This window comes from Lithobates pipiens, unplaced genomic scaffold (genome assembly GCF_037356315.1).
Source record: "Lithobates pipiens isolate NorthernLeopardFrog02 unplaced genomic scaffold, aLitPip1_a1.2 Scaffold_3, whole genome shotgun sequence".
Lineage (NCBI taxonomy): Eukaryota > Metazoa > Chordata > Amphibia > Anura > Ranidae > Lithobates > Lithobates pipiens.
Genome location: NW_027507790.1, coordinates 218218779 through 218234396, shown reverse-complemented (window position 1 = coordinate 218234396; position 15618 = coordinate 218218779). Strand labels below are relative to the sequence as shown.

The 15618-nt window shown below is 39.6% G+C and overlaps 1 protein-coding gene across 4 annotated transcripts in view; it reads left to right on the top strand.

Moving 5' to 3' along the window:
* GHR (growth hormone receptor) overlaps positions 1-15618 on the top strand; it is a 546779-nt gene that overhangs the window by 461871 nt on the left and 69290 nt on the right. For all 4 annotated transcript variants that reach the window (XM_077462799.1, XM_077462797.1, XM_077462798.1 and 1 more), the window contains one exon: positions 11126-11249. In XM_077462799.1, the coding sequence (XP_077318925.1) occupies positions 11126-11249 (124 nt within the window). The remainder of the gene's footprint in view (positions 1-11125; positions 11250-15618) is intronic.

Genomic DNA, 15618 nt, shown 5'->3' with positions numbered 1-15618 from the left:
GCAGTCCAGTATCCAATATGCATAACATGGAGCCATTCCACATAAGACAGTTGCCAGGCAATTAATGTCAAGAATGACTTGCAGAAGCTTTATAAGGACCTCATTAATCACCCAGCATGCTGCTGGTTTAATAGGAACCCTTTGCTCCCCTGTAAACTCATGTGTGTAGCAGTACTGCAAAACCATTGCCATCACCTAAAGGGGAAAATTAACCATCTTGCAGCTGCTATATGCTTTGCTAGCATAATACAGCAGAAACCCTGATTTTTTTTTTTATTATTTTTTTTTTTTATTAAAGTTATGTGTTGCCGCCTAATGGCATGTAATTTGAATTTATTGTTTTTTCAGCAGCAAACTACAGTAGCTTAAAATCAGCTGAAGATAGAACAAAAAGAAACCAGCGCAATGGTTCTAAGTGTAGTAAAGGCAATGAGTATTTATTGAAATTGAATAAAAAGCAGGTGCACTCACATAAAGACAGTTTCAGAGGTCGCGGGTATAATGAGACAGTGTGCCACTGTACCCCCCGGACTGCTCCTGTTATCCCTGCTGCAGGGTAAGTTGTTCTGCTCTCCTGCTGGAAGCCACTGACCGAAGCTGGTTCTGGCGCTGACACTTGTGAAGCCCGCCTTCTGGGATGTTGTCTTCTGATGGCATGTACCTGTATCATAACGCGTTTTGGGGTGTTTACCCTTTCCTCAGACGCCGGGAGGTACAGTGACACACTGTCTCATTATATCTGCAACTGTCCTTTTGTGAGTAAATAAACAATAATTTAAGTTGCTAAATGTCTTGTAGGGCAATTTCATGGGTCAGATGGCAGATGTGCCAACTAGAAACAAAGCATTACTAGGCCTACTGATTACCAACATTACAGACCTGATCACGGATGTGGACATATGAAGCAATTTAGGAAACAGCGATCACAGGTCAATTAGCTTCAGTATAAATCACAGAAATAGGAAACATAAGGGAAATATAAAGACACTGAATTTCAAAAGAGCCAACTTACCTAAACTTCAAACTTTGCTAGAAGATAATAATTGGGATAAAATCTTAGGAACAAAAAAATTGAGGAGAGATGGGTTTGCTTAAAGAGCATATTAAATAAGGGCATTAGCCAGTGCATCCCATTGGGAAATAAATTTAAAAGAGCGAACAAAAGTACTGGGTAGCTTAACTCCAATGTAAAAATTAATTTAAAGCAAAGGAGAAGGCCTTCAAAAAATACAAGGCTGAGGGATCATCATCAGCATTCAGACTTTACAAAAAATGTAAGGGTGCAATTAGGGCGGCTAAGATAGAACACGAAAGACACATAGCGGAGGAGAGCAAAAAAATCCCAATAAATTCTTTAATATAAACCGTAAAAGAGGGAGGACAGACCATATTGGCCTCATAAAGAATGAGGAAGGGAATCTGGTTACAAAGGATGGTGAGATGGCAAAGGTATTGAATTTATTATTTTCCTCAGTCTTCACAAGGGAATCAGGGGGCTTCAGTAACCAAAACTGCAGTGTTTATATTCCTGGCACATCACAGGAAGCACCCTCATGGCTAACATAGGACAGAATTGGGAATAGACTTGAAAAACTTAACATTAATAAGTCACCAGGACCAGATGGCTTAGACCCAAGGGTCCTTAGGGAACTCCGTAATTGCCAGACCATTGTTTCTATTTTTTTCTGACAGTCTACTGACTGGAATGGTACCAGCTGATTGGAGAAAAGCCAATGTAGCACCAATATTTAAAAAAAGGCCCGAAATACATCCCTGGGAATTACAGACAAGTTAGCCTAACATTGTATCGTAATAGTAGGCAAGCTTTGAGAGGGGATGATAAGAGATTATATACAAGATTTTAGTAATGAAAACAGTATCATTGGCAGTAATCAGCATGGATTCATGAAGAATCATTCTTGCCAAACCTATCAAACTTCTATGAGGAGGTGAGCTGCTATCTAGATAAAGGTAGGCCCGTAGACGTGGTGTATCTGGATTTTTCAAAAGCATTTGACACAGTTCCCCATAAACGTTTACTCTACAAAGTGAAGTCCATTGGCATGGACTGTAGGGCGAGTACATGGATTGAAAACTGGCTACAAGGGCGAGTTCAGAGGGTAGTGATAAATAGGGAGTACTCAGAATGGTCAGGGGTGGGTAGTGGGGTCCCCCAGGGTCTGTCCTGGGACCAGTCCTATTTAATGTGTTCATAAATGACCTGGAGGATGGGGTAAACAATTCAATCTCTGTATTTGTGGATGATACTAAGCTAAGCAGAGCAATAACTTTCTAAGCAGGATGTGGAAACCTTGCAAGTAAATGTGAACAAATTAATGGGGTGGGCAACTACATGGAAAATGAGGTTTAATGTGGAAAAATTTAAAATAATGCCTTTGGGTGGCATAAATATGAATGCAATCTATACACTGGGAGGGAGAACCTCTGGGGGGATCAAATATGGAAAAGGACCTGGGGGGTCCTAGTAGTTGATAGGCTCGGGAATGGCATACAATACCAAGCTGTTGCTAACAAAGCAGAATACAGAAAACAGAATATTGGCATGCATTAAAAAGGAGATTAACTCAAGAGATAAAGCGATAATTCTCCCACTCTACAAGACTCATCTGGCCTCACCTGGAGTATGCTGTCCAGTTCCGGGCACCAATCCTCAGGATGGATGTGCTGGAAATGGAGCGAGTACAGAGAGGGGCAACAAAACTAATAAAGGGTCTGGAGGAAAGGTTACGAGCACTGAACTTATTCTCTCTGGAGAAGAGACGCTTGAGAGGGGATATGATTTAAATTTACAAATACCATACTGGTGACCCCACAATACTGCTGACCCCACAATAGGGATAAAACTTTTCAGTGGAAGAGAGTTTAATAAGACACGTGGCCACTCATTAAAATCAGAAGAAAAGAGGTTTAACCTTAAACTACGTAGAGGGTTCTTTACTGTAAGAGTGGCAAGGATGTGGAATTCCCTTCCACAGACGGGGGTTTCAGCGGGGAGCATCAATAGTTTCAAAAAACTATTAGATAAGCACCTAAATGACCACAACATACATGTTTATACAATGTAATACTTACATAAAATCACACACACATAGGTTGGACTTGATGGACTTTTCATGTATTTTTTCAACCTCGCCTAGTATGTAACTATGAAGTGCTAGAACATCTTTTGCTGGAGCAAATATACCACTGGTTGGGGAAATGGCTTAGGTGGATCAAAAGGACCAGGGGTGGGGGGCAAGTCCTTATTGTGTGTAGTGGTACATTAGTCCTTGGTTTTATCACACTTGTTAGGCAGCCCGCTATAGAGCAGAAGAGACTCTGTGAACACTGAAAGACAAGGAGAGAGAAGCAGCCCCAATCTAAGTGCAGCAATATTACAACTTGTTTATTAATGAAAGTATTACACTCACTAGAATGTAGATAAGGTGGGCACATCAAAAGGTATCAGCCTTGTAGTTAGCAGAGATATAGAGGGGCATCTGACGAGCGTAGTGTCCTCGTACTCGGCGGTGCCGGTGGTTCCCGGGGTCCCAGGTTGGAAGAAAGGGCGCAGAAGGAAGCTGTCAGGATGAGAATAAGGCTGTTTCCCTGCTAACTACAAGGTTGCTACCTTTTGATGTGCCCATGTTATCTACATTCTAGTGAGTGTATTACGTTCATTAATAAACCAGTTGTATAATTTCTGCATTTAGATTTGCACTGCTTCTCTCTCCCTGTCCTTATGTGAAGTGCATCTGCTTTTTATTCATTTTGCAATAGACACCGATTATTTTTTTTACTACACATAGATCCCTGTGCTGGTTTCGCTTTATTTTATCTTTTCATGTACACAGAGATCTCCCCCCTCTAGTTTCCTGGCAGCATGGAACTTTTAAGGTAGCAAGATGTCAGATGCCTCTATTTAACCACCCATGGTCATTAGTGTCTTCAGACACTTGGGCGTTGATTTACTAAATCCACTTTGCACTAAAAGTTCACTGCAAGTGCACTTGGAAGTGCAGTCGCTGTAGATCTGAGGGGAATATTTGAAATGAGGGGAGGCTCTGCTGATTTTTTCATTCAATCATGTACAAGCAAAAATGCTGTTTATTTTTCTTGCATGTCCCCCTCAAATCTACAGATCTACAGTGATTGCACTTCCAAGTGCACTTGCAGTGCAAAGTGGATTTGACTTTAGTACATAACCCCCCCCCCCCCCTGTACTGTATATGCATACCATTACCTACTGCACAGGCTGGCAGCTCTTGGGTGTCTGCCCTTTTATAAACAGCACACCTCCTGGGGCTATCAATGTATTTGTTTTTTAATTATTTATTTATTCTGTTATTGTTTTTTATTATAGGTACCCTTTAGCCATATAAGTATAGCACCAATTTACACAGCACTTTTCATACTGTATAAATTGTACATTCACATCTGTCCCTGCCCTCAAGGAGGTTACAATCTAAGATCCCCTAAATCACATTCATACAAACTCATACTAGGGACAATTTAGACAGGAGCCAATTAACCTACTAGCATGTCTTTGGAATGTGGGAGGAAATGCATGCAGGCAGTGCTGTAGTTGGGATTTGAACCAACGACAATAGTGCTGCTAAGCTGCCCTTGAGTTTATTATTCTTGCCCCCCACACACACTTGCTTGGAGCTTTCAGTATTGGATTAAGTGTTTAGGAAAATTTTTACTTCCAAAGTCAGCTGAAATCTGGCTGGTTTTAGTGTATGTGCACAATCATTGCTTGTTGATTTTCCTTATTCTCATATGGATAACAGCTTCTATGGAATTAGTCTGCTGTTATTATCCATGCACATATACTGTACATACAGAGGCATTTGTTAGGAAAGGAAATTTAAAGCTTGAAGTCATGCAGAATATTTTTTTCCTCTCTCAGAATTTAATATCTGCATATTGCTGAATAACCTACAAACATATACCTCTATTTTTTCTATTAAATAAAATGTTAGTACTGTTCTGGTTGATGCTGGTGAAATGAAAAATATTGCAGGATATCAATTTAATGCAGGCACAATTCTAAGACAGCTAGCATGAAAAGGAACTGTAATATGGATGTCTTGTTTTTTTTTGAAGATTACGTTTTCTGCTTTGGTTTCCTCCAGTAACCATTATATACATCAAAATGGTGACAACATTAGTGGAAGAAGCAGGAATTATCTCTAGCTAAGAGCTTAGCATTCCTTGGCAGCTGCAAAACATTTCTGCTATCTCCAGGTTTTTTTTTTATTTACTACCCCACCTTATAGGAAGCCCAGGAAAAACACCAAAATAATCAGAGGGGGGCTTATTGGTGTCATTAACTTATTTATTCTAGAGAAATGGGAAGATATTTTACCAAAGTTGCTCAAGTGGTGGGCACAACCAAAAGTTGAGCAAGAGGAACAATGTCCTACAATGTTTATTAGGCACCTTCAAGGCATCTATTTTACCTATGTTAAACAGCATACTGCTGATAAAAGAAAAGACTTTCATATTACCATCCTAGACCTCATAAAGCATCAGTGAATGACACAGTTGTCACCGGAGGGGGGGGGGGGTGTTCTTGGAAGTACAGCCATAATCTGACCATGCTTAGATATTATGTTAACCACCGGGTCCCTAAACAGTCCATTGTGGGGCCACTTATTCTTGGCCTTTAAAGAATCACAGAAAAAGATAAAAAGAACACTCGTCAAGCAAGGTTTTCCAACACGTGCAATTAACTCGCCTTGGCTGACAGTGTCTGCTGGTGACCCATAGATGCAGGTCATCTCCAATATTTGGGTAACATTTTGGGGATTTCCAAATTGTCATCCAAATTGTCCAATGTCTTTAACACATTTCAACAAATAATGATTATATTAAAGTTAGATATGATGGTCTAATCCTTAAAAAATTGGATCTGACATGGACAACAGATTGGCTGGCCAGACAAAACTCTGTTGAGCTTTTTCAAATAGAAGCCAAGATTCCATGCAATTTATTAAGGAGGGTGTTTCAATACCACATTATGAAAAATGTTTAAATATTCCAGTGGTTGGGACCATACATCTTTAGAGGAATGCAAATGATGCTTTGTTTGCTATAAAAACTGTTCTGCTTGAAGACTACAACTGTAAATGCTTTATCTGAAATTTAAAAGTGACAGAATTAAAGAGGATTCCAGGCAAATGTTCAATGAATCACATGGGAAAACCCACCCTGATTCCCCCCCTAAACCCCAACTCCATTCACTCCACTTCATTTTAGGCAGCAATAAACAACACTTGACCAATGATATTATTTATGTCTGGGCTGGCAGCGCACTAGATCAGTGCTCTTCAAACTGACTGTGGCCCTTTGCTTGCTTGCCTTAATCAGGTCTTTGGGACTCTATTTCCCTCACTGATGCAAGGCACTGTTCCTCCCACTGTGAAAAGGAGGAGGGGATAGGTATGGTGCTGCTCTTATTAGGTGACCTACAACCTTTAAATACTTGAGGGGTGTGTGTCACGGCTGCATTTAGTGCAAAAAGTGACTAAAAGTGCAGAAAATAAATATTTGTATATTCACAAAAATCCACAAAAAATCCTACTGTGTAAACTTCCTAACCGCTTATATATAATGCATATTGTTATGTTCAAACAAAAATAAAATAAACATAATCCTCTGCAAAACCTGCAATTCAAAATGAAATTTCTGTGCTACAGTCCACTCCCCCAAGTCTAAAGGGCTGTAAACGGGCCCTTTGTTTTGAAAGTTTTAAGACCCCTTCACTAGACCGCACTAAAAATAGTTTTTTACAACGCAGCTCACCGCAACTCATGGTAGTGCATTTCCATGCGTAGCGGTGCACTGGGATGTAGGTGCTTTGGCAAGGTGTGTTGGGGGCCAATAGAACTTAACTTTAGGCAGCACTTCAAACACAAATCAATGCAGCCCTGTCTTCTTTCAGGTAGAAGTTCACCAAAAACCTAAGTAACTTTAAACCTACTCGCAGCCACATTCTAAAACTAATGTCTCTAGCCCTGTAAAGAAGTAATTGTTATACATAGCTTTTCTGAAGCCGATCTGGTCCGGTCTCCAGCAGCAGAAAAGAACTGACAACAGCTGGGAAATGCTTGGGAAGTGACGTCACCCATAGATTTACTATAAGACTTCCATTGTTGGCTGCCTCTCCTGCACATGCCGTCACTGACAGCGCAGCATGCGACTGGACAGGAGCAGCTTCAGAACAGGTATCTATAGAGATTTCTTCTTTACAGGGCTAGATAGATTAATTTTAGAATGTGGCTGCAAGTAGGTTTAGAGTTCGGTTTTGGGTGAACCTTTACTTTAATACTTCATTTAATGTAATTTTTAACTGCAAACAGTGCAACTTTCTGAAACTGATTTGGTGTCATCCTCATGCAGTGCCTGTATAGCAGAGCTCAGATAGGGGTAGGAAGAAGCAGAAACAATCAGGGAATTTTGACAGAGGGATAAGCGTCTCAGCATCCAGTCACAGGCTGGGGAGAAGACCTGTCAGTGAGGCTGGGTTAACACTGATGCAAATTGGATGCAGGTTTAATTTTATTAAATGAATGAAAAAATGTATATAGTAAAAAATAGTCCAAATTCGAAGGATTGTCCTTCCAAATTCGTAAAGTATCCTTACAAAGTGTTGGTATCCACCACCACCAAGTAATGTGCAAAATTCACCAAGGGATACTCGCTAACCAGTTGATGGGGACCTCCTATTACAGAAGGTCACCGACACTTGTGGCTTGTTGTCCCTCTCTGAGTGCAATCATAATTCCCCAAAAAGAGATAAACTCACCATAGTGTAAAATCTAAATTTTAATATAAAACCAAAAGGTAATGCACTTACATCAATGTAGTTAAAAACAGCATACAAAACAAGCCAGCCGACTAAACCACGAACGCTCGTCCTTCCGGGTGATAGCATGGTGATATCAGTGCGTCGCTCCTCCCGGTTTGATATGCTGTTTTTAAACTACAGATGTAAGTACCTTTTGGGTTTATATTAAAATTGAGATTGCACTCTGAGAGAGGAACTCAACATTTCAAGTTGTGCGGAGTGCCCTGGACCCTGTCTCCTTATTTGAGTTCAACCGTCCCCTGGTCCTTGGAATATAGGCTTGGTGAGAAATGCTATTTAATTATCCCCTCACTGGATAAAGGTCCTGACTTGGTATTAGCCACAAGTGTCTGTGGCCTTCCATAATAGGAGGTCCCCATCATCTGGTAAGCAAGTGAGCATTGCACATTACTTGGTGGTGGATACTAACACTTTGTTTCAAATTTCTCTTTATTGATTTATATTATAAAACATCCATTCAATCCTACATTCAAATTTCACATCGTTACATTCAAATTTCACATCATTATAAAACATTCCCCAAACCCAACGAAAAAAAAAAAAAAAAAAAAAAAAACACAACTTATTAATACTATTCCAATCAATCACCCACCCTCACATAAATTCCCACACTTTTCCTGAGGTATTCAATTCCTCCCATTTCTTCCAATAATCCGAAATCTGTTTTTCTACATATCCCTCTTGTCTAATCTGTTTTTCCATGAAGCACACCTCGCTCATCTCATAATTCCAATCTTCTATTGTTGGGGCTACTTCCTTTTTCCATTTCCTTGCTATTACGGTTTTAGCTACTGTAGTTATTTGGTACAAAAATTCCATCTCTTTTCGATCTAATTTTTTAGATGAATGTGAGAATAATACAGTCTTTATATCAAGATTTATTCTTATACCTGTCAAATCCTGATATAATTTTATTATCTTACCCCAAAATATTTTTATCTTCCAACAACTGTACCAAATATGCTCTAAAGTACCCTTCTCCTTCTTACATCTCCAACATAATTCAGAGTTCCTTTTATTTATTTTATTCATAACCACTGTGCTTCTATACCATCTTAATAGCACTTTATAATTTTTTTCTTGATATTTAATAGCTAAGGGTGTTTTATATATTCCTTCAAATATCTCTCCCCACTCTTTCTCTGTCAGTTCCTGCCCTATTTCTTCCTCCCATTTTTTTATTCCTGCTATTTTTTTAATATTCCCTCCAGGAAGTAATAGGTTATATATCTTAGCTAATTTCTTGTTTGCTTTATCCTTATTCATTGCTATTTGTTCAAATATAGTTGGTGGTCTACTAATCATTATCTTTATTGGGTCAATAAATGCCCTCAGCTGTCTATACTGAAACCATTTATTTTTATATTCTTGCCCCAATTCCTGAAATGTTGGAATGTTTCCATCATTTAGGATTTGTATTATCCGCTCATGTTCTTCCATATTCCATTTCAGAAATGTATTATCCTTTACAGCTGGTCCAAATTCAGGATTACTAAATAAAGGGGTCATAGGGCCTATTGAAGATGAAAGTTGTTTCTTCTTTATCATGTCGTCCCAAATTTTTAGGGTTGTTCTTACAAAGATAGGCATCTCCTTCCTCTCTGGTCTTAACTCAGGTTTTATCCATGGCTGATGTTTTATTTTAGCCCCTAATATATCTTCCTCCAGTTTTACCCATTGCTTGTCTTTTTCATTATGCTGCCAGTCAATAATTCTCATTAAAGAGGCTGCTTGTGAATATTTAAAAAAGTCAGGCAATGCTAATCCTCCATTATCTTTCGTTCTAATTAATACCTCCCTACCTACTCTAGGGGTCTTATGTGCCCAAACAAAGCCCTCTACCATTTCTTTCAGATCTTTAATAATTTTTTTTGATGGTATAATGGGTACTGTTTGAAAGATATACAGTATAATTGGCAGAATCTCCATCTTTACAATATTTATTCTCCCAAACCACGAGTGAGTTATTTTATCATATTTACCTAGAAGTTTCTTTACCTTCTGAACTGTCACGTTATGATTCATTTCTTGCAAGAGTTTTAAATCTCTTTGGATACTAACACTTTGGAAGGACACTTTACGAATTTGGAAGGACAATCATTTGAATTTGGACTATTTTTTTACTATATACATTTTTTCACTAATTTAATGATTTTGGTTCTAATTAATAAGCATTTTTATTTGAACTTTATTTTCATTAGCACTACCTAACCAAGTGTCATTAGTGCAGCCTTATTTACTATTCTATTTATATCTTACAGGAGGGTTGCTGCTTGAATATGATCTAAATTAGCATGGTTTTCCTTTTTATGATAGTCTCATAGTTAGTAAGGTTGAATAAAGACACCAGTCCATACAGTGAGTGTCTGAATTGTCCCTATCCCTGTACATTGCACACTCACATTGATCCCTACCCTCAAGGAGCCCACAATCCAAGGTCCCCATTCATACACTAGGGCCCATTTTGGGCAGAAGCCAATAAACCTACCTGCATGTCTTTGGAGTGTGGGAGGAAACCGGAGTACCCGGAGGAAACCCACACAGGGAGAACATGCAAACTCCAGTCAAGTAGTGTCATGGTTGGGATTCGAACTAGCGACCCTTTTTACCACTAGGCGAGAGTGCTAACCACTACACCACTGTGCCACCGGCATGATATTCTATTGTATGTATGCTTTTTTCCTGGGGTTCAGCTTTAAGAATGAACGGCATTGCATTGCGCCTATGCACATAACACGCATCACTCGGCATTGTAGTAAGACGTATATTAGTGTTAATGTGTAATAAAAATTGGCTTCAATGTGAAGCAAACGTTTTTGCAACGTCTTTCTGCATTGGGGCAGCTAGGATGATGGAAATAAAATAATTGTCTGGAATTATTTTGTAAGTACATTATAGGAGTGTTTACTTGCCAATTTTACCTTAGACTTTGTAGGCCCTAGAACAGGCTGTTCGCAAATCATAGCGGCTCCTGTTGTGACCTCCAGAAGTGTCAGTAATTGATTTTCATGGTAAGCAAGTAAAAATATTTTGTTTTGTATATACACACAGCACGCATTATTGGATCCAGGTTAACAAAATCACCAGCTACCTGGGGAACTTAAGATGGCTGGGTATGGCTAACTGTGAAGCGATGTTGCTTTATAAAAAAAGATTTTAATATAGAAATAGCCGACCGAAATGTGTGAGTCGATCTTTGCTTCCTTTTCACAACAATTCAATTAACCCCGTTGTTCTGTTCTTTTTTAGAAACTTCGAGAGGGCCCAGAATCACGAGCTGCCGATTGTCACAGCTTGAGACAATAACATGTTATTGGACTTATGGAGATTTTCAGAACTTGTCCACTGCGATAAAGTTCCAGTATAAGACAAGGTATCAAAGCTTTTATATATTTGTTATATGTAGATTAGTATAGGCTTTTTATCAAACAATGGATGTATGAAATCAATTGTCAATAGAAAGTATTTAGAAGGCCTTGAAGGAACATTTTATTTTATTTTTTTATTTTGTTTTCAACTGCTGCTTTTTGCTGTAATCACAAAGGCAAGCAGATATACACTTACCGGCCAATTTATTTAGGTACACCTTGCTGGTACCAGGTTGGATCCCCCCTTTGCCTTCGGAACTGCCTTAATTCTTCGTGGCGTAGATTCAACAAGGTGTTAGAAACATTCCTCCGAGATTTTGGTCCATGTTGACATGACAGCATCACGCAGTTGCTGCAGATTTGTCAGCTGCACATCCATGATCCTACATCCCAAAGATGCTCTATTGGATGAGATCTGGTGATTGTGGAGGCCATTGAGTACAGTGACCTCATTGTCATGTTCAAGAAACCAGTGGTGAGATGATTTGAGCTTTGTGACATGGTGCATTATCCATCAGAATATGGGTACATTGTAGTCGTAAAGGGATGGACATGCTCGGAAACAATACTCAGGTTGGACATGGCATTTAAATGATGCTCAATTGGTACTAAGGAGCCCAAAGTGAAAATATCCCCCACACCATTACACCACCAGCCTGAACCGTTCTTACAAGTCAGGATGGATCCATGCTTTCATGTTGATTATGCCAAATTCTGTTGTCCAATTTTGGTGAGCCTGTGCGAATTGCAGCCTCAGTTTTCTGTTCTTAGCTGACGGGAGTGGCACCCGGTGTGGTCTTCTGCTGCTGTTTGATGTGTTGTGCATTCAGAGATGATATTCTGCATACCTTGGTTGTAACAAGAGGTTATTTGAGTTACTGTTGCCTTTCTATCATCTCAAACCAATTTGCCCATTCTCCTCTGACATCAACAAGGTATTTTCCTCCACACAACTGCCGCTCACTGAATATTTTTTCTTTTTCTGATCATTCTCTGTAAACCCGAGAGATGGTTGTGTGTGAAAATCAATAGAACCAATAGATCAGCAGTTTTTGAAATTCTCAGATCAGGCCCACCTGGCACCAACAAATATGACACATTCAAAGTCACTTAAATCCCTTTTCTTCCCCATTCTGATGCTCGGTTTGAACGTCAGCAAGTCATCTTCACCAGGGCCATCTTTAATATTGATTGGGCCCTATGCAAACATTTTTTTGGGCCCCCCCCCCAAAGCCCCACACTCTGAGACTCTCTAAATGGCAGCTAGACTCAAAATCACTTCACTGCAGCAGATCAGGCAGCGATTGGTTTCTAGAGGAAACAGCATACATTACGACTCAATGATTAGTTGCTAGAGCTTACAGCACATAATTTCTGCTTGCTGATTTGTTGCTAGAGGTTACTGCACATTAATACCGCTCACCAATTGGTTGTTAGAGGCTACTGCACAGCATTACCCCTCACAAATTGGTTACTGCACATCATTATTGTTGCTCACTAATTGGTTACTAGAAATTACAAGAGATCATTACTGTTCACTGATTTGCTGCTGAAGGTTACTGTGCATCATAACCACTCACTGTTGCTAGAAGTTACAGCACATCATTACAGCTCACTGGTTGGTTGCTAGAGGTTACAGCACATCATTACAGTGCAGGGTTGAGGGGTGCACTGTGCACAGAGTGCAGGGCTGAGGGGTGCGATGTGCAGGGCTTAGGGGTGTATGGAGTGCAGGGTTGAGGGGTACGCATAGTGTAGGGCTGAGGGGTGCGCTGTGCTCGAAGTGTAGGGTTGAGGCCTGTACGGAGTTGGGGCGGAGGGGTGTGCAAAGTTGCGGGCGAAGGGGTGCGCAGGGCGGAGGGGTGCGCAGAATTGCGGGTGGAGAGGTGCGCATAGTGTAGGGGTTGCACGGAGTGCAGAGCTGAGGGGTGCGCAGAATGCCGGGCTGAGGGGTGCACCGAGCGCAGGGGTGCACAGAGTGCAGAGCTGAGGGGTGCGTGGAGTGTGTAGTGCAATGTCTACACCCCCCCACAGTACAAAGCTTTCTTCTGCAGTTCGGAGCCCCCCCAGTTCCTCTCCCACCACTTAGAAAATATCAGAGAGCTGCAGAGTACTCACGGTGTGTCCGTGCAGGCTGCCAGTCAGGAGGAGCTTCTCTCTGTGCAGCTTCCCGCCCCTCCCACTTCTGCTCTTCTATAGTTTTCAGCGCTCGTGCAGCTTCCCCGCCCCTCACTCCTCTGCTCTCTCATAGAGATTGATGTGTATAGAGGAGGGAGGGGTTTGAGGGGCCGTGGGGAGAGGAGCGCTGTCACTTGTAAATACAGAGACATCGCTTTTGTATTTACAAGTGACGGAAACTGAGCAGCGGTGGAGGTGGCTGAACTCCGGCTAAAACAAAACCCTGGCGGGCACCGCGGGATTAAAGGGGCAGCTGCTTGGGGCCCTCCAATAATGACTGGGCCCTGGGCAGCTGCCCCTTTTGCCCCACGTAAAGACGGCCCTGGTCTTCACCACGTCTAGATGACTAAATGCATTGAGTTGCTGCCATGCGATTGGCTGATTTAGCAATTTGTTTTAACAAGCACTTAAACAGGTGTACTTAATAAAGTGGCCGGTGAGTGTAGAAAAAAAATATGGTTGACCTCTACTTTAAGCTTAGCGTTTTTTATTTTTTTATTTTACACCTATAGTATAAGTGCATTATATCATTCTGGAAATGTGAGCAAAGGTGTAAGCCCAGTGATGAACAGATGTGGAGAAATAGAGAAACCCTACTGAGTCTTTTAAAGCAAAGCTAACATCATTTACATCTCTGACATGGTTGTGCGGGCATTTTTGAAGGATATGGAATGCAGTGTTTGAAATTGCAATTGAATTTTATGAAACCAAGAACACTCAAACTGACCTCAACCTGATTTCCAACTGACCTCAGTTACCGTAAGTGCCTTTGAAAATCCTAAAATTTGGAATAACGAAAATCTGAGAATTCTAAAATCCAAAAATTCCAAAATCCGAAATAACAACTAACTAATAATAATTAGCTATTAAATTATAGGTATTGGAATTTCTTTTCAAATTTGGCTGTTAGTGAACATGACGAATATAAATCTATCCGAAGTTACGAATTATCCGAAATAAAAAGTTAATAACTTGTTTCACTATCGTGTGGAGGACGTTATTCACTTTTTATATAGACTTTCACTTTGAGTGACACAATCGCTTTTTTATTGCTTTTTATTTATTTCATTTGTCTTTCACGTACATGGATCTATTAATTTTACCGAGATATTTATAAGTGTGCATATTTTTTATCGAGATATTTATAAGTGTGAATATTATTTATATCTGGTGATTTCTCTTTTGCTTATATTGCTTTGTTGTGTAGTTTAGCACACCAGCACTTTATTGGAGCTAGTATTAATATAGTAGTCATTTTTTGGTAGCACAATTCACTTTATATTTGAGACTTGTTCTCCTTTTCACATTAATGATATTTTTTCTTCACCTTTAACATTTATATATTCACGATGGGAGCGCAACCCCATTATTTATTATCATTGTTTATTTTTTAATGAGACCGTTTGACTCGTACGGTGTGTGCAGCATCCATTTAGACGTGGTTTTCAATTTTCCATAACAGCGCAGGAGCTTATATATCTTTTCTATCCTAAACAACGGATGCGGCATCTAAACAAATGGAACGTAAAGAATTAATAATAATAATAAAAAGCTTTTTATTATTATTATTTATTATTATTCATTTGTTACGTTCTATTTGTTTAGATGCCTCATTCGTTATTTCGGATAATTCGTAACTTCAGAATAAATTTGTATTCATTACGTTTACTAACAGCCAAATTTGAAAGGAAATCCCAATAATTAGTAATAGTTATTATTAGTTATTATTTTAGATTTTCGGATTTTCCCATTTTCAGATTTTCTTTATTTTTGTTTCTGTGAATATTCAGATTTTCAGTCTTGTTTTCGAATTTCCAAATCTTCAAATGTTCGAATATCCGAATCTTCAAATTTTCGAATTTTGGAAAAAAAAATTGAAATTAGGTTTCATTCATTCAAATATTTCTGAATTAACGAATTTGTTGAATTTCATCAAAAAACTAATTTGGAACAAAACGAATTGCACATGTCTATAGGGCATGTCCTGTACCTTGAGCTTCAAAGCTGTATATCTACAGTGTAATATCTTCTAAGGCGCCACTGATCAAAAACTTCATTCCTAGTTGAAAAATTGTGTTGGAGTCATTTAAGTAAGTTCAGGTTCATTCTACTCCCTGGGGTTGGTTACTAAAACTGGAGAGTGCAAAGTCTGGCACAGCTGTGCATAGAAACCAATCAGCTTCCAGGTTTTATTGT